The sequence below is a fragment of the Oncorhynchus mykiss genome, chromosome 9 (assembly GCF_057628025.1).
Source record: "Oncorhynchus mykiss isolate SJ-2025 chromosome 9, ASM5762802v1, whole genome shotgun sequence".
Taxonomy (NCBI): Eukaryota; Metazoa; Chordata; class Actinopteri; order Salmoniformes; family Salmonidae; genus Oncorhynchus; species Oncorhynchus mykiss.
The window spans coordinates 21,888,305-21,915,100 of NC_143030.1; the positions used below are offsets into that span (position 1 = coordinate 21,888,305).

General features: G+C 46.1%; 1 protein-coding gene and 1 pseudogene across 1 annotated transcript in view; one reads left to right on the forward strand and one right to left on the reverse strand.

Moving 5' to 3' along the window:
- fgf11a (fibroblast growth factor 11a) overlaps positions 1-26,796 on the forward strand; it is a 117,513-nt gene that overhangs the window by 54,794 nt on the left and 35,923 nt on the right. The window contains exons 3-4 of the mRNA XM_021614984.3: positions 7,451-7,561; positions 22,954-23,057. Coding sequence (XP_021470659.2) covers positions 7,451-7,561; positions 22,954-23,057 — 215 coding nt within the window. The remainder of the gene's footprint in view (positions 1-7,450; positions 7,562-22,953; positions 23,058-26,796) is intronic.
- LOC149980834 (uncharacterized) lies at positions 10,954-13,861 on the reverse strand (annotated as a pseudogene).

Here is a 26,796-nt window from a genome sequence, read left to right on the forward strand (position 1 = left end):
GGTCCTTGCCCTGGGATAGTATAAAACCAGACACATTGTATGGCTCTGGTCCTTGCCCTGGGATGCTATAAAACCGGACACATTGTATGGCTCTGGTCCTTGCCCTGGGATACTATAAAACCAGACACATTGTATGGCTCTGGTCCTTGCCCTGGGATACTATAAAACCAGATACTATGGATTTGGACTGAGACAGCCAACCAAATGTATCTCACTAGGTGCTCACACACTTTTCTTTCAATTTCTTTTCTATATCCTAACATGGCACCCTATTTCCAAATACACTATTTAGGTGAATAGGATATAGCCCAAGAGATGTGTACTGTGTTCATTGGCTAGCTGTCGTCTCTCTCCAGCCAATGCAATGTCAGTAGAGAAATACTGCCGGAGTTGTTGGGCAACTTTTAACTTCCTTTGTGGTTTTAGTGACATACTTGGAACGGTTGTATGAAGTGACAACAGGGATTCATTCAATTGGACCTGGTTACTTTTCCTCCTCGTATTACACCGTTACTACCCACAATGCATTTCACGTTAATAGATGCATAATACATGGCATAGCTTCTCTCATCTCAATCGTCAACACCCTATAAATCCATTTCCCTAAATGTGGGCAGTTGGCGGGCATCATAGTCAGAGCTGTGGCAGCGGCATCGGCAAGAAAATAGTTTGTTTTAAAGTGTCACCACACCCATGTCTATATGAATGATGAAGGAGTCTTTCACAGCGAGATATGATTGATGGTCCCACTAAATATGCCCATGAGGATGTGGGCTCTGCCTGCCTCTCTCCCCATTACTCTTACTCAAACGGGGCCACCAAGAGCAGACATGGTCATTTGATGCAATTTATCTGCGCACTTATCGTAATTATGAATATGTGATGAAAGATGCACCTGGAGCTTTTTATGCCTCCTGTGTGTGCGTGCGTGTGCGTCGGTGTGCGAGTTTGCATCTTTCTCCTGAAAGCTACTGCAGCAGGTCTCTAAACTTTTGTTATGGTAACAGATATATGGGGGGGGGGGGGGGGTTGTGCTGTTGTTAGGTGTTATTTCATCAGTAGCTTCTGTTGCCATGGATGTAAATGTTACAGATAAAAATATTAACGCTAGTGGAAATCTAAGTTGGTGGGTGCGTTAACAGCTGTAGGCTGTGATGGTGGGAGCAAATACAATATGAGCTGCAGTAGCAAGATTACTGGATTGTATTAGGTAGAAAAAAGAATGATTGCAGTAGTGTAAAGCACTTAAGTAAAACATACTTTAAACTACTACTTAAGTAGTTTTTTGGGGTGTCTGTAGTTTACTATTTATATGTTTGATTACTTTTACTTCACTACATTCCCAAATAAATAATGTACTTTGTACTCCATACATTTTCACTGACACCCAAAGGTACTCATTACATTTTGAATCCTTAGCCGGACAGGACAATGGTCCAATTCACACACTTTCTTTTACCCTTATTTCACCAGGCAAGTCGACTGAGAACACATTCTCATTTACAGCAACAACCTGCGGAAGAATTACAGGGGAGAGGAGGGGGATGAATGAGCCAAATGTAAACGGGGGATCATTAGGTGACAGTATGAGGGCCAGATTGGGAATTTAGCCAAGACACCAGGGTTAACACCCCAACAGTACGTGCCATGGGATCTGTAGTGACCACAGAGAGTGAGGACACCCATTTAACATCCCATCCAAAAGACAGCACCCTACACAGGGCAATGTCCCCAATCACTGCCCTGGGATATTTTTTTTCAGACCAGAAGAAAGGGTGTCTCCTACTGGCCCTCCAACACCACTTCCAGCAGCATCTGGTCTCCCATCCAGGACCAACCCTACTTAGCTTCAGAAGCCAACCAGCAGTGGGATTCAGAGTGGTATACTGGTGTTGGTGTGTACCTCTGACTATCCATAAGAAGAAAAAAATGGTGCCGTCTGGTTTCCTTAATATAAGGAATTAGAAGTGATTTACAATTTTACTTTTGAAACTTGAGTATATTTCAAAACAAATAGTTTTACTCAAGTAGTTTTTACTTGGTGACTTTCACCTTTACCTGACTCATTTTCTGTTAAAAGATATCTTCTTTTTCCAACACTGAATGAACCTGTAATTGAATCTAAGTCATACCGATATCCTTTGAGTTATTTGAGCTATTTTAACAGTATAATGAACAATGTCCTGCAGCACATCCAATACTGTTATCTCCTGATATTCTGTCTGAATGGCCTTGTACTGCTGTGAATAGGTCAACTAAACTGGAACAAGCATATTTACCAAAGCAAATTTAAATGAAACCATCTCTCTCCAGTGTGTATCTGACAGACAGACAGGCTGGTTTGGTTAAGCAGCGTCTCGCCTCAGCGCTTTATTGACGTTGGTCGTGAAGGCGTGATGCTCGCTCCTCTTTTATTAAGAGAGTGAATCTCTCCTAATGAAATAACTCTGTCATCCCTTGCTACCCTTCCACGCCGCAGCCACGCAATTCCCACACATCCCTCCCTCTCTCTCTCTCTCTCTCTCTCTCTCTCTCGCTTTGCTTCTCTACCTCTCATTTCCTTCTCTTTTTTCTCGTTTGCTTCTCTCTTTCTCTCTCCATCTCTTGTTGTGTGCTAGGTCTTTCTCGTTCCATCTAGCTCTCTCTTTCCTCTCACTCCCTCTGTCTTTCTTCCTTATTTCTCTCCCTCTATCTGCCTCCCTCTCTTTCTTCCCTCTCTCTTTCAGCAGAGAAAAGTAATGCCTTGTTATCCCCTGCTGATTGGTTGATATATGGCATTATTAGGAGGGATCCAAACCACATAACTCACTACGCTTCCACGGACTGGGGGGGGGGGGGGGGTGGACGGATGGATGGATGGATGGACGGAGAAAGGATGCCAGAGAGGTCCCACGTAGAGTGGGCATCAGTGTGTGTGTGACGGCTCCAGTCCACCCCTCTGCCCCCTGCCAACCCCATTCCTTTAGATGTGTCCGTCACTTCCATGCTCTGGGAAGGGACCTGCCAGCATTCATACATCCATCTCAGACCGCACATACACACACACACCCATACATACACACACGCACGCACACACATCCATCTCAGATCTCTCTGCACTCAGTTACCACACACAGCCAAGGAAAAGAAACCAATGGGAATGGGTCAAGTTGTCAGATGTGAGACACTGGGGAATATTGTGACTTAAATGGGTAAGACAAATGAATATATTCATGTTTGTTACAGTCTCTTACACCTAGACTTCCTTTGAATGGCAAAAGTTATGTTTCTGAAAACGGGCACGACTCTCTCTCTCAGCCCCTCCCCTCCTGTGTGTGACTGTAGGTGGCTTTCTCATCCGCTCACGACTCCAGTGGCCGCTTGGCTTGGCTTATTCCCCCTTGCTTCACACCCAGAATGTTAAAACATCATGTGCAGTCCTGAAGGCGCCTAATCCTGGATCGATGGCTCCTCTCTCTATCAGTCCGCGGTGACGCCTGCGGCTGGGTGGGGCTGTGTGTGTGGTGTGTGTTTGTGTGTGTGTGTGTGCGTACATGCAACGTGTTTGTGTGTGTGTGTGTACGTACATGCAACGTGCGTGTGGTGTGTGTTTGTGCGTACATGCAATGTGTGTGTGTGTGTGTGTGGTGAGGAGTGGTAGAGCAGTGGTGCCCCTGCAGTGTTTAGCATACGGAACCAGGGAGGTCCATCAGGGCCAGCCTGACAGCTCATCCAGCCCAGGCAGGACAGACTCAGGAGGGGGAAGCTCTCCTCGGCTGGCCCCTGCCCTCTCCAGAACCCCCAGATGTTCTGCTGAACACAGCCCAGTCTGACTGACATGCTCCCCCGACTCCACACCACTTGCAGCAGCTACTGCTGTGTTTAACCTTGACTGAAGGGGGAGTGAGTGTGTGTGTGTTTGTGTGTGTGCTTGACCGCGTGTGCTTGTGTAATGTGTCTCTATAGACAGTATTTTGTAATATTGCGTAAGATCCACTGTCATGAGAAGTGCTGCTTCTGTCCAGTACAGTATGATAAGTGAGGCTTGAAAGTGTAGACTGAGGCTTAATTTGGGATTAAAACTGTACTCCAGAACAAGCAAATTGTTGAACTCTGGCCTTGTGTGTCTGGTGTTTGACCACCCACTGCCGATGAGGTGGTCATTATTGGATCCAATCGCATTCCAGGGGCCACAACCTTCACCCAACAATTAACAGCATTGTGTCACCAACTGGACGTTTCCACATTGCGTAAACGTTCCTGGCACGTTCTGTGTTAGTCAGGGCCTTTCATGATTTAACAAATGTTAGTGTACAGGTATCTCCCTCACTATTCCCAGGAAGGAAACGGTTAAACCCTTAGCAGCCACACACAACTGTACAAGTGATATCTTTTTCCTCCCCGTACTCAAAAGGCCAAGGTGTCAGAAGCCCTGTTTTACCAGATGCCCCGATACTACCGTACCCTCATGCATATTTGATGTTGCTCATTAAATCTGGATTGTAGTGGCACTTAAGTAGTCTGACATTCCCTGTGATCCATGTGATACAGTATTTTCCCTGCTAATGGTCTAATGTGAAGGATTCTCTCTGCTGTGGGGCACATGAAAACAGAAAACATGTCGACCACATGTCACAGATTGTGCGGGACAGTCCCGCATTTGGTCCCTTTGTCCCACAAATTCAAACATCGCTGATTTAGAAGTGCTATTTGATTTGTCACCGTATTTCAGTCAGACATTCCAACCTGTCTCCTGCATTCACGTTGCGTTTATGAAAATTGTTGTCGAGATCTGATATTCTGCGTAGCGCAAGACGAGACGTAGGCCAACATCATAGGCCTATCGCCGACCAATCACATTTCTCAAATCCTTTCAAGCTAAATTAAATTCCAGCTAAACTTGGAGAGGACTGTTAGCCTAACTACTTACAAAATGCACACTTCTGATGAAGAGCTATAAAAGTAAGAACAGCCAGAAATGTTTCCGTATCCACATATTCCCAGATTTTCATAAAACAGCCACACGTGTAGTTTCTCGTTTCTGCATCACCAAATTTTGCACGAGGCAAATGAGTAGCTAGGTGTGCTTTAATTAGCTTGTTCAGTGCAACGGGAGCAGGGGTGTCCAGAGCAGCACGACGCTACTTCTCACAGTGGTGCTCGTTTAGTACAGTTAGATCAAAGCTGAATAATCAATGCCTTGGAAGATCACAATGATCTATTTGTATTCAGAACCAAATATAATAGCGTAGTATAATGTTACTGTTACACCAAAAACACCAGCTCATTTCTTGAGATTTTAGGATAGTTACTTGAATAGTCCAGCACACGCAACTAGGCAAAATGTGCTTTGAACAAAATACAGGAAGGCTATATAGTTTGTTAACACCATTATATGACACAATATTGTAAAAAATTATAATTCACAATTGACAGTAATGATGGCCTATTTTGAAATATGATATTTTTAACTTGTGGGGCAAGGCACTTAGCCCTCATATTAATGCCTACGTTTTTTTTTTTTTTACAAACACCTGCTGACAAATATATATATATTTTAATCTAGGCTACACTGTCCCACAAAATCTTCCTGTTGTCCCGTATTTGGGTATGTTAAATGTGGTAACCCTACTGTTGTCCTGTATCGTTAGCTAGCACACTGGAACAAGGTGCTAGACATTCCCTGTATTTCCTGCTCTTGGAAGGTCTAAAGTGAGGGACTGTGTAACGGCTGTCGTAGGTGAAAGAAGGAGAGGACCAAGGTGCCGTGTGGTACGTGTTCATGATCTTTTAATTACACTGAACACTAGAACAAAAATAACAAAACGGAACCAACGAAACAGTCCTGTCTGGTACAAAGACAGAAAACAACTACCCACAACTGAAGGGCGAAACCAGGCTGCCTAAGTATGGTTCTCAATCAGAGACAACGATTGACAGCTGCCTCTGATTGGGAACCAGACCAGGCCAAACACAGAAATACAAACATAGAATGCCCACCCCAACTCACGCCCTGACCAACCTAAAATAGAGACATAAAAAAAGGAACTAAGGTCAGGACGTGACAGACTGTCTTGTGTGGAGCACAGAAAAAAGAAACCAACAACTGCTGTCCCCTGCTGTCAACAGGAAGCTACGTAAGATGCTACACATTATTTTCCTGCTATTTGGAGGTTCTAAGTGAAGGATTTGATATGTTGTCAGGCAGGGTAAACAACTGCTGTTGTCCCATAGCGTTAGCTAGCATACTAGCACGCTAGCTGTCAACCGAAAGCTAATACACACAACTAGAGGCTGCAAATGCAGCAGATAAGCTCACAGTTCATATAAGATATAAATCCCAGCTAGCTCGACAAACAACTTTTCTGCCTCAGAACGTATTCTGAAAACAACAAAACAGAGCACCACAGTAGATGGAAAATGGTGTCCCGGGTCATGCAACTTTTAGTAGCTCAGTAAAGTGTTTCTTTGTCTGTCTTTCGCTCTCTCTCTCTCTCTCTCTCACTCTCTCACTCTCTCACTCTCTCACTCTCTCACTCTCTCACTCCTCTACCCAAACAGAGCAGCACAGTCTCACATGCTATCCATCTTTAATGAAGCATTCTCCGTGCTAGGCAATAGACACACACACACACCCTACCTTCCTCACAGTAGAGGCTGTCCCTTTTTAAGCAGGCACCTTGCAAGGTCCCATCAATCAGAAGGCCACTGTAGACACAGACGGTGCCTTTCAGTGTAAATAGCAGGGCTCTCATGCATTAGGGGGACACAACGTTCTCTCCCTTAGTGACTGTTTGTTCACCAGTAAGAAGGAGCACTCTGCACACTGTCATTTACATGCAGTCTGCTCCAGAATGTGTCCATAATAACAACACCTTAAAGGAAAATTCCAAACCCAAACTATTTGTCATTAGTCCGAATGAAATGACATAAATACAGCCTGTATGATGCATTTTGCATCATATAATGCAAAATGAATCACACCACCCTTACAAAAAAGATTGCACTTTTGAAACTGCAGTAAAAGTGTACTGCAGTTATACTGCAATCTGACTGCATTTTCTTCTTGATAAGGGCAGCTGTATTTCTGTATTTTGAAAGTTATACATCTTGTAAACATGATTGCTGACAAGGAAAACATTTTTGGAACTATATGAAGCAAATACCAAAATATCATTTTTGGGAAGAGTTTTCCTTTAAGGTCTTAGACCTGATGTTAAAATATAGGTGGAAGATGGGAGGAAATAGATTGCAGTGCGCAGAGTCTTTCTTTAATTGCTGGACATCAACTTTGATATCCACCACCTGCTTAAAGCACACACACACACACACGCACACACACACACACACACACACACACGTTCCCAGATGCTGTGTTTGTGTAGGATAGGGCAGTATGAGGCCACACACATATGTTGGTTGCCGTGGTACCTGTGTGTTGTTAACCCTGTCCTGTTCCCTCCACCTGCAGAGCCCCAACTGAAAGGTATCGTCACAAGACTCTACAACCGGCATGGCTTCTACCTCCAGATGCTTCCGGATGGCACCATGGACGGCACAAAGGACGAAAGCAGCTCCTTCTGTAAGTCTGTCTGTCTGGCTCACACCTGTCTGTCTCCCTATAACCCTGCTGTCCATCTCTGAGTCTCACACCTGTCTGTCTGTCTGTCTGTGTTCACTGTTCCTGTAACCTTCCAGGGACGGTTATGCACCTGTCTGTCTGCGTCTGACAGTCTGCTGTCCTCAACCCCTGGCTGTCCTGTCCCTCTGTCTGCCCATCTGGAGTGTCAGTTAGACAAGTCTAAAACAGCTGTTATCCACATAGCTCTGGTTCCTCACAGATCTTCCCCAAGTAGCTCGGTAGTTAGCCCCAGATAGTAGTCTTCCTGCTGGATCAGTTATCCGGGTGTAGGGTGAACATGCTGATCTTGGGTCATTCCAGCATTTTCTTCACTAATGGTTAAGGTTAGGATTGGGGGAGGGGGAGCTGATCCTGAAACTGTAAGTAGGGGAAACTTCGCTCACCTGCTGAGTAGTCTCTCTGCTGGGTGTATTACCCTCAGTCAGGGTTTTCACCTGAATGATCACTGACCAAAAGATACAGTATCCCCAGTCCTCTACGGCCCACTGGTCTCACCTGTACCAGATCATTATAATGTGAGACCTGCTTATGTTAGGACTTTTAGTTTGAAGGAGGTTAGGGTTTTCACCTGGGTGATCACTGAGCAGAACATACCTTCCCTTCCTCTGGGACCACTGGGCTCTCATACAACAGATCAATAGAGCATTATAGGATCCCACGATGTGTTGATGCCGCACTTCCCACTAGCTTAGAGTGAAATACCTTACGGCGAAAAGGTATAACGCTAGCATAATTTGTAATGAGGAAAGTCACGCTTACTGTAGATCCCAAGGCACTGTGATTATCTGGTGATACGCAACGCATGCTGTTCCTTTCTCAAAGGGGGGGGGGGGGATGTCATGTTGAGGGTCATTATGTAATGCCATGTAACTCTTCACAGTATGTATTGCGATATGAAAATCTACACTTCATATTGGCATAGTGTGAATGCTTTCTAGACAGTACGTATTTTTAGACAGGTAGCCTATACAGTAAGCGTGGACACATTATTCCATAAGATTTTGTGAGTCTTAAATCTGAAATATATTGTACAACTAACTCTCTTTAGCCAGTGTGGGTGATTTTTTTTAGGTAGGGGCAGTATAGAGAGTAAATCAGTGAGTAATAAAACAGGGCCCGGTTGGAGTATTAAGTCATTTATTTAGAGATTGGAGGTCAGCCATGAAGTGTTTGTGAGTGTGAGCTACGGTTAATTTAATAACTATAATTCCATCAAACCCTACATCAGTCTTACTGTTACTGTGAGCGCTTTGTAAGGGAAACAGGGGAGATACAGAAGGTGGGAGAGAGGGGGGGGGGGAGAGAGAAATAGACGAATGGAGGGAGATCTGGAATGTACAGTACAGGATTTATAAATTGTTCACTTTTCTTTCAAGGCAGATTATTTATTAATTCCCGCAGCACGGTGGAATTGTGGAGTGATTGACATCATTGTAATTGCGCATCAATCTACAGCACAAGCATCTACCCGACTGCACAGAATATTGAATAGGAAAAATTAGTGGTTTTTGTGTGTGTGTGCGTGCATGTTTATGTACGTGTTTGAGCATGTATGTTTGAGGTCTGGAATGACCCCTACAGTATTTACTGTAGCCCATAACAGAATGACAGGCCTTCTCCCTATGGAGAGAGCAGAGATACCCCATAACAGAATGACAGGTCTTCTCCCTATGGAGAGAGTAGAGATACCCCATAACAGAATGACAGGTCTTCTCCCTATGGAGAGAGCAGAGATACCCCATAACAGAATGACAGGTCTTCTCCCTATGGAGAGAGTAGAGATACCCCATAACAGAATGACAGGTCTTCTCCCTATGGAGAGAGCAGAGATACCCCATAACAGAATGACAGAATGACAGGTCTTCTCCCTATGGAGAGAGCAGAGATACCCCATAACAGAATGACAGGCCTTCTCCCTATGGAGAGAGCAGAGATACCCCATAACAGAATGACAGGCCTTCTCCCTATGGAGAGAGTAGAGATACCCCATAACAGAATGACAGGCCTTCTCCCTATGGAGAGAGCAGAGATACCCCATAACAGAATGACAGGTCTTCTCCCTATGGAGAGAGCAGAGATACCCCATAACAGAATGACAGGCCTTCTCCCCATGGAGAGAGCAGAGATACACCATAACAGAATGACAGAATGACAGGTCTTCTCCCTATGGAGAGAGCAGAGATACCCCTCATACACAACACAACACAGCCCAGGCTGCTAGGGTTCTGAGTGGCTGAGAGACCTGCTGAGTATTCTCTGTCTCGGTCACGCTATAGCTTACACTCTACTCTCTCTCTTTCTCTCCCTTTCTCCCGCTCACTCTCCCTGTCTCTGTCTCTGCTTCTCATCCTCCTGAAATCTCCCATCAGGACCCCCACTGGTTCCCTGACCTCTCCTATATAAAACAAGTGTCTGTCTGTACATGTGCTTATGCATGCCTGTCCATTTGTGTGTGTGTGTGTGTGTGTGTGTGTAATTATGCACCCTACTGCGGCGTATGCTAAGGAGGCCAGTCAGAAAAGGACCAAATCAGCAGCAAATGGAGATAAATAATTAAGGAGGAAATGGTCAGATTCATATTAGTTCTACAGAGACAGCCTGAGTCCCAAATGGCACCCTATTCCCTATGGGTCCGGGTCAAAAGAAGTGCACTATATGGGGAATAGGGTGCCCTTTTGGATGCACAGAGTGTCTGGAGTCTTCTGCTGGACCTGTGCCCACAGGCAGTTCTTACTGGGCTTCCCCTGCCCTCCTCTCTACATTTAGCTAAGAAGCCAAACACACACACACACACACACGCAAACGCATAAACTCTCTCAAAGTACATTTGACCGTTGGAAGTTGTTAAAGGACACTGGGATGGGAGGCCTCCCTCTCCTCCCCTTCCTCCTTCCTCTATTTCGCTGCTCTCTTTTCCTCCCTCACGCTGACAATTAGGCAGAGAGGCTGCTGTTGGCAGAGGCCCCTGGGCATTTGGCCCCTGGGCATTTGGCCCCTGGCCAGGCGTATTACACACTGCGGCTGCACCGCCCTGCCAGTTAATTGCTAATTTTACCATTGCCGTCCTGTCGGATCGATCCCTGCGGCCCCCAGCCTTCAGCCGCACAGTCTCTAGCCCCAAACCCCCAGCCTTCAGCTACCCGCACAGTCTCTAGCCCCCAACTCCAGGCCTTCAGCTACCCGCACAGTCTCTAGCCCACAACTCCCGGCCTTCAGCTACCCATACAGTCTCTAGCCCCAAACCCCCTGCCTTCAGCTACCCGCACAGTCTCTAGCCCCAAACCCCCAGCCTTCAGCTACCCGCACAGTCTCTAGCCCCAAACCCCCAGCCTTCAGCTACCCGCACAGTCTCTAGCCCCCAACGCCCAGCCTTCATCTACCCACACAGTCTCTAGCACACACAGTCTCTATCAACATAGAAAAACAAACATAGACTGCCCACCCCAACTCACGCCCTGACCATACTAAAACAAAGACAAAACAAAGGAACTAAGCTCAGAACGTGACAGTAGCCCCCCCCCCCCCCTTCAAGGTGCGGACTCCGGCTGCAAAACCTGAACCTATAAGGGTGGGCGTCTGTCCGCAGTGGCGACTCTGGCGCGGGACGTGGACCCCACTTCACCATAGTTTTTGTCCGCCTCCTCAACCACCCCCGTGGCCTCTTATGAGCGGCGACCCTCGCCGCCGACCTCGGACTGGGGACCCACACCACGGGTCCCGAATGGCCGGGAGATTCCGGCAGCACCGGACAGGCGGGAGACTCCGGCAGCGCCGGACAGGCGGGAGACTCCGGCAGCGCCGGGCAGGAGGAAGGCTCTGGCAGCGCTGGAGTGAAGGGCGATTCTGGCATCGCCGGCGTGACAGGCATCTTTGGCAGCTCCTGGCTGACTGACGGCTCTGGCAGCTCCTGGCTGACTGACGGCTCTGGCAGCTCCTGGCTGACTGACGGCTCTGTCAACTCCTGGCTGACTGACGGCTCTGGCAACTCCTGGCTGACTGACGGCTCTGGCAACTCCTGGCTGACTGATGGCTCTGGCAGCTCCTGGCTGACTGACGGTTCTCGCAGCTCCTGGCTGACTGACGGCTCTGGCAGCTCCTGGCTGACTGACGGCTCTGGCAGCACCTGGCTGACTGACGGCTCAGGACACACTGGCGGCTCTGGCTGCTCAGGACAGACTGCCGGCTCTGGCGGATCAGGACAGACTGGGTGCTCTGGCCGCTCAGGACAGATTGGCGGCTCTGGCAGCTCAGGACAGACGGGAGACTCTGGCAGCTCAGGACAGACGGGAGACTCTGGCAGCTCAGGACAGACGGGAGACTCTGGCAGCTCAGGACAGACGGGAGACTGGCAGCTCAGGACAGACGGGAGACTCTGGCAGCTCAGGACAGATGGGAGACTCTGGCAGCTCAGGACAGATGGGAGACTCTGGCAGCTCAGGACAGACGGGAGACTGTAGGGAGAAGACAGAGAGACAACCTGGTGTGGGGGGCTGCCACCGGAGGGCTGGTAAGTGGAGGTAGTACCGGACAGACCGGACCGTGAAGGTGCACTGGAGCTCTTGAGCACCGGCTTCATGGCACCTGGCTCGATGCCCACTCTAGCCCGGATGATACGAGGTGCTGCAATGTACTGCACCGGGCTATGCACACGCACCGGGGACACCGTGCGCTCCACCGCATAACACGGTGCCTGCCCGGTCCCTCTCTCTCTCCGGTAAACACAGAAAGTTGGCGCAGGTCTCCTATCTGACTTCGCCACAGTCCCCATGTGCCTCCCCCAATAAGTTTTTGGGGCTGCCTCTCGGGCTTCCAGCTGCGCCGCCGTGCTGCCTCCTCATAGGCTTTCGCTCATAGGCTCCTCATCGGCTTTCCCTGCCTCCAGCTCAGCCTTGGGGCGGCAATATTCTCCAGCCTGTGTCCATGGTCCCTTGCCGTCCAGAATCTCCTCCGACGTCCATGAGTCCTGCGATCGCTGCTGCTGCCCGTTACCACGCTGCTTGGTCCTTTTGTGGTGGGTGTTTCTGTAAGGGATCTCGTCCTCCTCTTCTGAGGAGGAGAAGCGAGAAGGATTGGAGGACCAAAACGCAGCGTCGTAAGTGTCCATAATTTAATTAAGCAAAAATGAACACTGAACAAAAACAATAAGCAACAAACGAACAGTCCCGTAATGGGAATGACAAACACTAAACAGGAAATATACTAAAAAGAAACCCACGTGGAAAAAGGCTACCTAAGTATGATTCTCAATCAGAGACAACTAACGACACCTGCCTCTGATTGAGAACCATACTAGGCCGAATACAAAAACCAACATAGAAAAACAAACATAGACTGCCCACCCCAACTTACGCCTTGACCATACTAAAACAAAGACAAAACAAAGGAACTAAGGTCAGAACGTGACACCTTAACCAACAATACTGTTTTTTTTAAGTCAGAAAATATTTGCTAGAAAATAATAAAAAATAATAAAAACAATAATGAGACTATATGCAGGGGGTACCGGCACTGAGTCAATCTGCGAAGGTACAGGTTAGTAAATGTATGTAATATGTTCATGTAGGTAGGGGTCAAGTGACTATAAATAGATAAAAAGCAGCGAGTAGCAGCAGTGTAAAAAAGGGTGTCAATACAAATAGTCTGGGTATCCATTTGATTAACTGTTTAGCAGTCTAATTGCTTGGGGGTAGAAGCTGATATGGAGGCTTTTGGACCTAGACTTGGCACTCCGGTTCTGCTTAACCCACGGTAGCAGAGAGAACAGTCTATGACTAGGATGGCTGGAGTCTTTTTTAGGGCCTTCCTCTGACACTGCCTAGTATATAGGTCCTGATGTCAGGAAGCTTGGCCTCAGTGATGTACTAGATCGTACAAACTACCCTCTGTAGCGCATGCAGTCGTATGCTGAGCAGTTGCCATACCAAGCGGTGACGCAACCAGTCAGGATTCTCTTGATGGTGCAGCTGTAGAACTTTTTGAGGATCTGCGGACCCATGCCAAATATTTTATTATCCTGAGGGGGAATAGGAGTTGTTGTGCCCCGTCGATGTGAATGGGGGCGTGCTCGGCCTCCCTTTACCTGGAGTCCACAATCAGCTCTTTTGTCTTGCTCACGTTGAGGGAGAGGTTATTGTCTCTGACCTCCACCCTGTAGGCTGTCTCATCATTGTTGGTGATCAGGCCTACCACCGTTGTGTTGTAGGCAAATGTAAGGACGTTGCTGGAGTCGTGCATTGCCATGCAGTCGTGGGCGAACAAGGAGTACAGGAGGGGACTAAGCACAATCCCCTGAGGGGCCCCCGTGTTGAGGATCAGCATGGAAGATGTGTTGTTGCCTACCCTTATCACCAGGGGGCGACCCGTCAGGAAGTCCAGGATCCAGTTGCAGAGGGAGGTGTTTAGTCCCAGAGTCCTTAGCTTAGTGATGAGCTTTGAGGGCACTGTCTGTGCTGGTTCAAAACAGTTAACCCAAAATAAGCTGTCAGTGTTATTAAAAGTCTAATTGAAATATGTTCTCAGAATATTATTTAATTACCTTCAAGTAATGTATAATTTATTTTCTCAGAACATTACTAACACCTCCCAGGAAAAGTATCAGGGAACCATGGTAAAACGTTCTCAGAACCGGCAACTTCTGTTTTCAGAATGTTAAAAAAAACGTTCCGTTTTACTGGTTATTTAGGGCTTCATTCCCTAAAGAAATAAAGGTTAAATAAAAAAAATCATTATAATAATTCCCAGAGCCAATGGGAAACCAAAAACTGATGTTCCCCCAAGGAAACAAATGTGCTAGCTGGGCCTCAATTGCACTGTGTGTCAGTAGTATCCCTACACCTAGGCAAAGAGGAAGGAAGGAAGGAAGGAAGGAAGGAAGGAAGGAATGAATGAATGAATGAATGAATGAATGAATGAAAGGAAGGTGAAGAGCAGAGGAACAGACAGCAGAGGAACAGATGGGAAGACAGGGAATAGGGAGAGAGAGGAGGGATGAGAGATGAGAGAAAGAGGAGATCAAGGGAGGAGGGACTGTGATGCCAAATGAGCAGCTGGCGATCCACTGATGGCCATTCAATCACTGTGTCTCCCCCCTCTGGTGGGAGGTCAGAGAGGCTGGCTATTACTCTCCCTCTCTCTTTCAGAGAGTTATGTAATAGGGGTAATAAGGGAAAGGGGGGGGGGGGGGGGGGGGAATCCAGATTTTGGACACCTCTTCTCTGACCAGCTGGACTGACCAGTGGGTTGACATTGTGACATGGCTGTGTGTGTGAGAGAGCTCGACCTCCACTTGAGATACATGAAGGAGGGAGGAGAAAGGGGGAAATGGAGAGGGGGAAGATAGGGGGAGGAGGATGCCTTAATACTGTAGCAATACTGTAGCAATAGAGGAGGGACTCTCACAACCTACAGAGATAGGAGGGAGAAACAGGCCGGAAAATGAAACAGAGAGATGGAGAGAGAAAAATAAACTGAGACAGAGAGAAACAGAAGAAAGAGAGACAAGGAGTGTAAGAGGTTGTGAGAATAGTTTATTGAGAGGCAGAGAAAAAAAACGGAGACTGAAAAACAGCGATCCAGAGAGTAGCAGAGGAAGATGAAAAACAAGAAAGTGAGAGATTGGGGTTAGAAGGGTGGTGAAGCGGTATCAATGGATTTGGCCTGCTTTGAAAATCTCAATCCGTCTGGACAGGGGCGGAGGAGAAATTGACTTTTGTGTGGACATCCCATCGGAAAGCCATAAGGACCAGTCAGCTTGATTCCCTGCACTTTTATCCCCTCCAATTACTGCTTCTGAAAATCGTTATTCATCTCTTCCAGTTCAGTGATTGGTCTGGTCTGACATCCTCCCTAGAGTAACTCGATCACACACATGCATGCAAGCACACGTGCACACACGCCCACACAGACACGCACGCACGCACGCACGCACGCACGCACGCACGCACGCACGCACGCACGCACGCACGCACACACACACACACACACACACACACACACACACACACACACACACACACACACACACACACACACACACACACACACACACACACACAGGGAAACTCTCTCAAAGTAGTGCAGTTGTTAACAGCTATCTTTATTCATCAGACAGACAAGACAAGGAAAACCTCTGAAAGGAAAAGCATCAAAACTTTGTGCACAAAGATAGCAGCACTCAAGGAAAGGAAAGGAAAGGCATGCGATATATTGAAAGCATTGAAATGCACTTCTTATGCTGCAGTCGGATGAAGGGAGCGGGTGACAGAGAGATACAGAAAGACAGAGAGAGAGACAGAGACAGATAAATAGAGAGAGAGAGAGAGAGAGAGACATAGAGACTAAGAGAGACAGAGAGAGAGAGGGGGAGACAGTGAGAGAGAGAGAGAGAGAGAGAGAGAGAGAGAAACAGACAGAGAGAGAGAGAGACAGAGCGAGACAGAGGGAGACAGAGAGACAGAGAGCGACAGAGAGAAACCGACAGAGACCGAGAGACAGAGAGCAACAGACAGAGACAGAGTCACAGTCAGAGAGAGTCAGTGAGAGACAGAGGGTGTGTGAGCATGAGACAGGGTGAGGAATAGGGAAGTGAGATCAAGGGACAGTGTGAGAGAAGGAGAAAGAGAGAGCGAAAGACAGAGTCAGGGAGACAGAGGGCAGCAAGAGAGAAAGAAAGAAGTAAGGAAGAGAAGGGGTGCTGAGAAATAAGGATGTAGGATAAGACAGAGGTAAATGAGTGTAGGTGTTTCACAGGAGGCAGAAAGAGAGAGAGAAGAGAATAAACCAAGAAGGAGAGAACTAGAAAGAGGTGAAACAACACTGAAGGAATAGAGTAGGTTAAATACAGAAAGTGAGAGAGAGGGAGAGAGTGTAGATGGACTCTGAACTTTCCAAGCAGTTCAAATGCAGTCAACTTAGTGAATGTAAACTTCTGATCACCAGGAATTGTGATACAGTGAATTATAAGTGAAATAATCTGCTTGTAAACAATTTTGGAAAAATTACTTGTGTCATCCACAAAGTAGATATAGAAAAATTGATAAAATAATACAAAATAAAGAGGAATAGAGCGTATAGGCAGACGTTAGATGACTGGTGGTCTCTACATTATTTGACCTCTTGTGACCCCTATCCTCTTCCTCTTGATCTGTTGCTCTGTTTGGTAGATTGATGATGTCTGAGTAATCCCTTAAAGTAGCGTCATCATGGCGATGAGAGATGAGTGACAGACAGATAGGGCTTATGCACATCAGAAGAGCATGACACAGTAATTCAATCATAAAGAGCACCCTGTTCCCTATAGAGTCCACTACTTTTGACCAGGGCCCCTAGGAAATAGGGTGCCATTTGGGATACATGCTATATGAAACTCACTGCTATAGGAATAGGAGAATGAGTATCATAGGCACTTCAAAAGTAGTCAATCTCACATCACTCAAGTAATCCGTAAATCCTGATATTAATTGATTCCTGAGTGTCAAACGTAGTGAACTACATGAGGGACTAGGGTGTCATTTGAGACACAGCCACCCCCCTCTCTACAACCTCTCCTAACAAATAGGAAGTAGAGAACAAGCTATACTTCCTGTAGTCCATCTACTTGGACTACAAATAGATGGACTACAAGTAGATGGACTACATCTACCACCTGGCTTTGTATTGAACTTTCTACATGACAGCTAATCCTGTTCTCACTGCAAGGCTCAATGCAGAACAACATCACAGCAACAAGACAACTGATGCCATCTCCACACCTTCCCTCTATTGCCCTTCCTCCCTCTCCTCCACGCCTACTCTCTATCCCTCCTGTCATCCGTCCATCCCTTCTGCTTATCAACAAGCCCGCTGATGCCCTCTCGTCTCCTCCATCCCTCTCTCCCTGGTAGTTTTTCTTCTCGTTTATTTATTGTGTAGATGATCTCAAGCTCTCAAATTGACTTGCTGGGATTGATTCAGGAAAGCCACCTATCTATCTTCTCACTCTCGCTTACCCTCCGTCTCTCTCTTTATATCTCTCTCTCCCTCCCTCTGTCTCTCACTCAAACAACTTTAATTAATTGAGCAGTCTCCCCAGAGCCCCGGCAAGCATCTTGAGAAAGAAAGAGAGGAGAGCGAAAAAAGCGAAGAGGAAAGGAAACAGAGAAACGGCAGGCTGACCTATTATCTACAGAGAGTGGTATAACCTAGACGATAAGAGAGACACCGTTGATGAAGCGAGAAAGAAGGACAAACTCTCACTCACTATGCCATGGAGGGGATGCAGGGGTGGGGGGACGGACTGACGCACTCCTCTCTTTGATGCCTGGAAGAACGGAACAGAACATAGCGAGGAGATGGGAGAGAGAGAGAGAGAGAGAGAGTAGTAGGAAAGTAGGAGATACTGGAGAGTAGGTGAAGAGATGGAGAGAGGACGTGAGCAAATGAATGGTGGGAGAAATGATTAATGATTAAAGAGATTGGAGAAAAGAGAGGGGAGGGGAGACAGAAAGAGAAATACAGGTCAGTGCAGGGTCTTGATGAGAGAGAAAGGGAAAGAGAGAGAGAGGATTGTGTGTTCTGCCTGTCGCAGTGGCCAGGGTTATGGAGAGGAAGGGGCTATTACATATTCAATGTGTGTGTGTGCGATAGAGAGGGTGCTCTTCTATTTGTCATCTTCTCCGTGGTCTTCGGTGACACCATGTTCATTTGCGAAATGGCCTAGTTGAGATTCAGGGGTCGATAGAACAAATAAAAGCCTGGCCTGGAGATAGAGAGATGGAGAGAGGCGGCGGGGGCAGCCATGGCTGCCCTCTTTCACCACCCATCCCCTCATCACTCTCTTCCTTTCAGCGAGAAAACTGTATTAGACGAAAGTGGTCAGGGGTTGATAATTGCGCTTGGATTGTTGTTTTTTTTTATACTGGCTGCCAAGGCTGTGAGTAACTGGTGAAAGAAGTCGGGCACAGGAGAGCTGAGATGCGTGGACAAGGTATTTAATTCAAGAAAAACACCAGTATAAACACAATACTCTGGTGCTGGAAAAATACCGGTACCACGAAATAAACGGGCGTAAATAACAAAACCTGGCAACAATATACCAGCCGTCAGATACAGCCTTACAATAAAACAAACACGCACACAAACATGGGGGAAACCAGAGGGTCAAATAATGAACATGTACTGTGGGAATTGAAACCAGGTGTGTAAAAAACAAAGACAAAACAAATGGAAAATTAAAAGTGGTTCGGTGATGGCTAGAAGGCCAGGGACCGACTCTGGCGGAAGTCGTGACACTGGCTATTGAGTGGCTTATTTAAAGCTACTATTCCTAGCTTGTTTCTTGGGACCTTTTAGAACCTTTAAGGGCAGTGAGTGAGGGCTTTGTTTCTCTCGACAGCAGTCGCCTTAATGCTTTCAGGCATCAGTTTAAAATCTGCATGGCTCCCGCAGTGTTGTGAAGCCGAGGGGCATTTTGTCAATATCGCTCACGTTAACCTGTTACTTGGTATATCCCCCCACATAGAGGGTACACTGGGCTCACGTTCAAGACACGCTGATGATGAGAGAGGACATACTGTACACTACCAGTCAAAAGTTTGGACACACCTACTCATTCAAGGGTTTTCTTTATTTGTACTATTTTCTACATTGTAGAATAATAGCGAAGACATCAAAACTATGAAATAGCGCATACAGAATCATGTAGTAACCAAAAAAGTGTCAAAAAAATGAAAATATATTTAATATAGCAATCCTTTTCCTTGATGACAGCTTTGCACACTCTTGGCATTCTCTCAACCAGCTTCACCTGGAATGCTTTTCCAACAGTCTTGAAGGGGTTCCCACATTTTCTGAGCACTTGTTGGCTGCTATTCCTTCACTCTGCAGTCCAACTCATTCCAAGCCATCTCAATTGTGTTGAGGTTGGGTGATTGTGGAAGCCAGGTCATCTGATGCAGCACTCCATCACTCTCCTTCTTGGTCAAATAGCCCTTACACAGCCTGGAGTGTGTTGGGTCATTGTCCTGTTGAAAAACAGAACAGGGCAAATTTGGACTCATCAGACCAAAGGACAGATTTCCACTGGTCTAATGTCCATTCCCTGTGTTTCTTGGACCAAGCAAGTCTCTTCTTCTTATTGGTGTCCTTTAGTAGTTGTTAGTTTGCAGCAATTTGACCAGGAAGGCCTGATTCACCCAGTCTACTCTGAACAGTTGATGTTCAGATGTATCTGTTACTTGAACTCTGTAAAGCATTTATTTAGGCTGCAATCTGAGGTGCAGTTAACTCTAATAAATGTAGTGAAATGTTCCACATTGACTGAACTTCAAGCCTTAAAGTAATGATGGACTGTCATTTCTCTTTGCTTAATTGAGCTGTTCTTGCCATAACACGGTCTTTTACCAAATAGGGCTATCTTCCCCCTGACAACACAACTGATTGGCTTAAACGCATTAAGAAGGAAAGAAATTCCACAGATTAACTTTTAACAAGACACACCAGTTAATTGAAATGCATTCCAGCCAACCTCATGAAGCTGGTTGAGAGAATGCCAAGAGTGTGCAAAGCTGTCATCAAGGCAAATGTTTGTTACTTTGAAGAATCTCAAATATAAAATATCTTTGTTTATTACTTTTTTGGTTACTACATGATTCCATATATTCTATAATGTAGAAAATAGTAAAAATAAAGAAAAACCCTTGAATGAGTAGGGGTGTCCAAACTTTTGACTGATACTGTAGAGACATACAATGCTTTTTAGACAGAGCCAGGTTTGATGTGTTTTTATGGAAAAATCCAAGGTTCAGAATAGAGGAGATGCACTGAACTGCCATCAAGGGATACTTGGGGATTGTGGCAATGAAGCCCTTTATCTTCTTTCCCAGAGCCAGATGAACTCGTGGATACCATTTTATATCTCTGCCTGCAGTTTGAAGGAAGCTTGCTATCTAGCATTAGCGCAGTGACTGGAAGTCTATGGTAACAGCATCTACGGTCACAGCTGCTGTTACCGTCAGTGCCCAAATTGTAAATGAGGAGGGGCCGGAACAACAAATGAGCACAAGAAGGGGGTGACCTGGGGTGCTCTGAGGTAACGGGAATGCACGAAGAAGAAAACAATCTGCTTTATAACAAAGCTGTGCATATCATTGTATTTGCGGCGTTGCATAGAGCATTTAGAGTAGAGGCGCTCACAGAAGATGCACAAACTTATTTTGTACTTGGGTCCAGGAAGAATTTGGTATTTTCTAAACACGTTTTATGCGATTCTACCTAATTGTATATGACTGGAAGCTTTCGCAGACCACCGCACAAATGATCGAACTGACAGGCTACTTTGACATTGACAAATGAAGAATCTGAGTGTCACACCCTGACCATAGTTTGCTTTGTATGTTTCTATGTTTTGTTTGGTCAGGGTGTGATCTGAGTGGGCATTCTATGTTACATGTCTAGTTTGTCTATTTCTATGTTTGGCCTGATATGGTTCTCAATCAGAGGCAGGTGTTAGTCATTGTCTCTGATTGGGAACCATATTTAGGTAGCCTGTTTGGTGTTGGGTTTTATGGGTGATTGTTCCTGTCGCTGTGTTTGCACCAGATAGGGCTGTTTTGGTTTTTCACATTTCTTGTTTTGTTAGTCTATTCCTGTATAGTTTCTTTATTAAAGAACCATGAATAATCACCACGCTGCGTTTTGGTCCGCCTCCCCTTCACCGCAAGAAAACCGTTACACTGAGATCATTAACCTCCTCGTCTTGAATCCATCAATACCCTTGATGTGTGGAGACATATATTGTACAATACGAGGAGTTCCTAGAAAAGCTTTCCAGTTTCACTGACTCACCCAATGATGCGCAGCTCACTCGCGGGTGATGGCCGACACTCTCGTGCTAAAAGCCTCTCTCTTGTTTCACTTTGTCAAACATTGTTTTCTCAATAGGCCTATTTGGAAGTTGATAAAACATATTTTGGTGGCCTACAATCAGATTAGAGTTTTCTCTTTTCAGCAGGAGCCATTTGCTTTCCAAAGTGTTTTTCCATGATAGTATTTGGAATATTGCGAAAGGCTTGTTGCATGCTGTTCACTGGCAGATATGCCAAGCGTTCCTGGGCTCTATGCTTTGTTATTGGTCGACATGAACACAATCCACAGCTAAGCAATTTTTTTTAATTAAGCTATTGATCCTCTGTGGCAAAATGATTGGCCTACTCCTGGAGTAGTATTCTGCATTATTTAACCTATTGTTTATTATTTAATAACAGACGGCAGTAATTCTATAACTTTGGCAAATTTATTTCAAGTAATCAGAGGTGCTGCAGCTCCTCCAGCACACTTCCCGCGGCTATGATTCCATAAGGGAACAAATGATGAACTGCAAAGCTGGCAAGATAAGAGTTGCAAGCTCATGTCTAGTAGAGAAAATGATACAGGCTATAATGTTGCACAAACCAAAAGCCCAGGCTGGCACAACACTAATGAAATCTTAGAATATTAGGCACCGGCTGAAAATCAACGTTTTCAAATTACATATTTTAGGTGCAGGAAAATGAATGAGGCGGCATCTGGAATTATACTTTTTTTCATTGTCAACTGTGATTTTTTTTTCTCATGAAGAGGTACCGTATCCGGACAAATAGGTTCCGGAACGAAACCGTCCAGAACAGAGAGGTGCCAGATCCTGCCAAAATCCCAGAAGTATCCCTTTACAAAGAGAAAAAAGAAAGTGGGAAAGGAGAAAGGAGAAAGAACGCGGGTTTACAGTGTTGTTAAAGATGAATTCTGCAGGTTTCACTCCGTAATGAATTCCATAGGCTTAAAGCCTTCTGTTCTCTCTCTCTCCTTCTTTCGTACTCTTTCTTATCTTGCTCTCTCATCTCTCACTCTCTTTATCTCTCTCACTCACCTTTCCCCTCTCTCTCAGTTTCTCTCTCACTCTTTCTGTCTTTTGCCCCTTCTCTCTCTTTCTCAGACTTTCCTTTTCCCCCTCTCTCTTTATCTTTCCCTCTTTCTTTCTCTCTTCTCTCCTCCCCCCCCCCCTCTCTCTCTCTCTCTCTCTCTCACACACTTTCCTTTCCCCCTCTCCCTTTATCTCTCTCTTCCTGGTCACTCTGACCCGCAGGTGGAACAGAGAGGCTTTGTTGTTCTTAAACTTCTGACTATCTTCCTCTCTTTCTTTTTTCACTGACGGATGGAGGTAGGAATGAAACGAGAGGAGGCTGTAATTGTGTTTTTCAAACACTGAGAATGTTTTTAGAAAGCAACAACATGTGCAGACTGCTCTAACACGTCTCTATCTCCTTCCTTCACTCTGCCCCTCCCCCTCTATATTTCCCTCCCTTGTGTCTGTTTTGCAGTGCAGTTCAACTTGATTCCTGTGGGACTGAGGATAGTAGCCATCCAGAGCACTAAGACAGGGCTCTACATTGGGATGAACAGCGATGGATACCTCTACACCTCAGTATGGCAACCCCTTATTAATTAAGTTATGACACTATCAACACCACTTATACCATAGTAATAACATCTGTACACGTCAGTATGGCAACCTCTGATTAATTAAGTTATGACAGTTACAGAAACCTGAATAATAGTCTACATAGTCTTGATTTTTCAAATGACTGCCTCGCCTGGTTCACCAACTACTTCTCAGATAGAGTTCAGTGTGTCAAATCGGAGGGCCTGTTGTCCGGACCTCAGGCGGTCTCTATGGGGGTACCACAGGGATCAATTCTCGGGCAGACTGTTTTCTCTGTATTTATCAATGATGTCGCTCTTGTTGCGGGCGATTCTCTGATCCACCTCTACGCAGACGACACCATTCTGTATACATCGGGCCCTTCGTTGGACACTGTTAACTAACCTCCAGATGAGCTTCAATGCCATACAACCCTCCTTCCGTGGCCTCCAACTGCTTTTAAATGCTAGTAAAACTAAATGCATTCTCTTCAACCGATTGCTGCCCGCACCCGCCCGCCTGACTAGCATCACTACTCTGGACGGTTCTGACTTAGAATATGTGGACAACTACAAATACCTAGGTGTCTGGTTAGACTGTAAACTCTCCTTCTAGACTCACATTAAGCATCTCCAATCCAAAATGAAATCTAGAATTGGCTTTCTATTTCGCAACAAAGCCTCCTTCACTCATGCTGCCAAACATACCCTCGTAAAACTGACTATCCTACCGATCCTTGATTTCGGCGATGTCATTTACAAAATAGCCTCCAACACTCTACTCAGCAAACTGGATGTAGTCTATCACAGTGCCATCCGTTTCGTCACAAAGTTCCATATACTACCCACCACTGCGACCTGTATGCGCTCGTTGGCTGGCCCTCACTACATACTCGTCACCAAACCCACTGGCTCCAGGTCATCTACAAGTCTTTGCTAGGTAAAGCCCTGCCTTATCTCAGCTTATTGGTCACCATAGCAACACCCTGCCGTAGCACACGCTCCAGCTGGTATATTTCACTGGTCATCCCCAAAGCCAAATTCCTTTGGCTGCCTTTTCTTCCAGTTCTCTGCTGCCAATGACTGGAATGAATTGCAAAAATAACTGAAGCTGAAAACATATATCTCCCTCTCTAACTTTAGGCATTAGCTGTCAGAGCAGCTAACCAATTACTGTACCTGTTCACAGCCAATCTGTAAATAGAACACCCAACTATCTCATCCCCATATTGTTATTTATCATCTTGTTCTTTTGCACCCCAATATCTCTACCTGCACATCATCATCTGCACATCTATCACCCCAGTGTTAATGCGAAATTGAATTATTTTGCCTCTATGGCCTATTTATTGCCTTACCTCCCTAATCTTCTACATTTGCACACACTGTACATAGATGTTTCTATTGTGTTATTGACTGTACGTTCGTTTATGTGTAACTCTCTGTTGTTGTTTTTGTTGCACTGCTTTGCTTTATCTTGGACAGGTCGCAGTTGCAAATGAGAACTTGTTCTCAACTGGCCTACCTGGTTAAATAAAGGTGAAATAAAAAAAATCATTAAAAAATAGTAGGCAGGAAGTACCTGAATGTTCAACGTTGGTTTGACCAATCGGAATCTATGCTTCAAGATTGTTTTGATCACACGGACTGGGATGTGTTCCGGGTTGCCTTTGAAAATAGTATCGACGTATACACTGATGGCACAGCCATCTAAGGCACTGCTTCACAGCATTGTTCGGATAAGGGGAGAGTTTGGCCGGCCAGGATGTCCTTGTCCCGCTGCACTCTAGTGACTTGTGGCAGGCTGGATGCATGTATCCTGACTTTGGTCAGCAGTTGTTTCCTCTGACACATTGGCATGGGTGTCTTCCGGGTTAAGCGAGCAGTGTGTTAAGAAGCTTTGCGGCTTGGCAGGATCGTGTTTCAGAGAACTAATTCGACATTCTTTCGACATTCGACATTCGCCTCTCCCGAGTCTGTACGGGGGATGCAGTGATTATCGTTGTCTCTGATTGGGGATCATATTTAGGCAGCCATTTCCCCTTTGTGCTTTGTGGGATCTTGTCTAGGTATAGTTGCCTGTCAGCACTTCATTGAGCTTCACGTTTCGTTTAACACTTTGTTTTTCTTTGAGTTTCTTTTCCTAATAAAGAGGATGGAAATATACCACGATGCGTCTTGGTCCACTCCTTATAACGATTGTAACAATTGCAGCATTCATGCAAAACTGAAAGTGTGAATCACCTCATTTAACCACGGCAAGGTGGCTGGGAACATGGACATGCACAATCAGACCAGCTATAAGGGAATCAAAGGTGCAAAACGACAATACAGGGACAAAGTCGTCTCAGACAAAAGACGTATGTGACAGGGACTCCAGACAATCACGGATTATAAAGGGAAAGTCAGCCACGTCTCGGACACTGACACCTCTCTCTCGGACAAGCTAAACATCTTCGCCCACTTCGAATAAAACACTGAGCCGCAAAAACACAAGCCACTGCTTCTAACGAGGACAGTGAGATCTCGTTCTCTGTGGCCGAGGTGATTAAGACGTTTAAGCGTGTTAACCCTCACAGGGCTGTCGGCCCAGACAACATCCCAACCCATGTCCTCAGAGCATGTGCAGACCAGCTGGCTGGAGTGTTTACGGACATATTGAATCTCGCCCTATCCACCATTGTTCCTGTACCCAAGAAAGCGAAGATAACTGAACTAAATCGCCCCTAAGCACTCACGTCTGTCATCATGAAGTGCTTTGAGAGGCTAGTTATTTTAAGGATCATATAACCTCCACCCTACCCGACACCCTAGACCAACTACAATTGCATACCTCCCCAACAGATCCATGGATGATGCAAACACAATCGCACTGCACACTGAAATACCTGTAAAAATGCTGTTGATCGATTACAGCTCAGCTTTCAACACCATAGTGCCCTCCAAGCACTAATCTCTGGGCCCTAGGTCTGAATCCCTCCCTGTGTCCTGGACTTCCTGACGGGCTGACCCCAAGTGGTGAAGGTAGAAAACAACACCTCCGCCACGCTGATCCTCAACACGGAGGTCCTTAAAGGGTGCGTGCTCAGCCTCCTGCTGTACTCCCTATTCACCCATTACTGCATGGCCACGCACATCTCCAACTCAATCATCAAGTTTGCTGATGACACAACAGTGATAAGCCTGATTACCAACAATGACGAGACAGTCCTGAGGGAGGAGGTGAGGGCCCTGGCGGAGTGGTTCCAGGACATAACCTCTCCATCAACGACAACAAAACTAAGGAGCGGATCATGGACTTCAGGAGACAACAGAGAGAGAACGCCCCAATCCACATCAACTGCTCAACCAAATTTGGCTTGGCTGTCCTCGGCTTAGCTGCCAGCGATTACAGCCTTGAGTGTTCTTGGGTATGACTCTACAAGCTTGGCACAACTCTATTTGTGGAGTTTCTCCCATTCTCTGCAGATCCTCTCAAGCTCTGTCGGGTTGGATGGGGAGCGTTGCTGCACAGATATCGTCGCACACAGCCACTCCTCCTCCTCTAGGAAGAGTCTTGGCGGTTCCAGACTTCTTCCATTTAAGATTGATGGAAGCCACGGTGTTCTTGGGAACCTTCAGTGCTGCAGACATTTTTTGTTACCCTTCCCCATATCTGTGCCTCGACACAATCCTGTCCCAGAGCTCTAAGGACAATTCCTTCAACCTCAATCAATCTTGCATGCTTTCTCAAACAGCTGTAA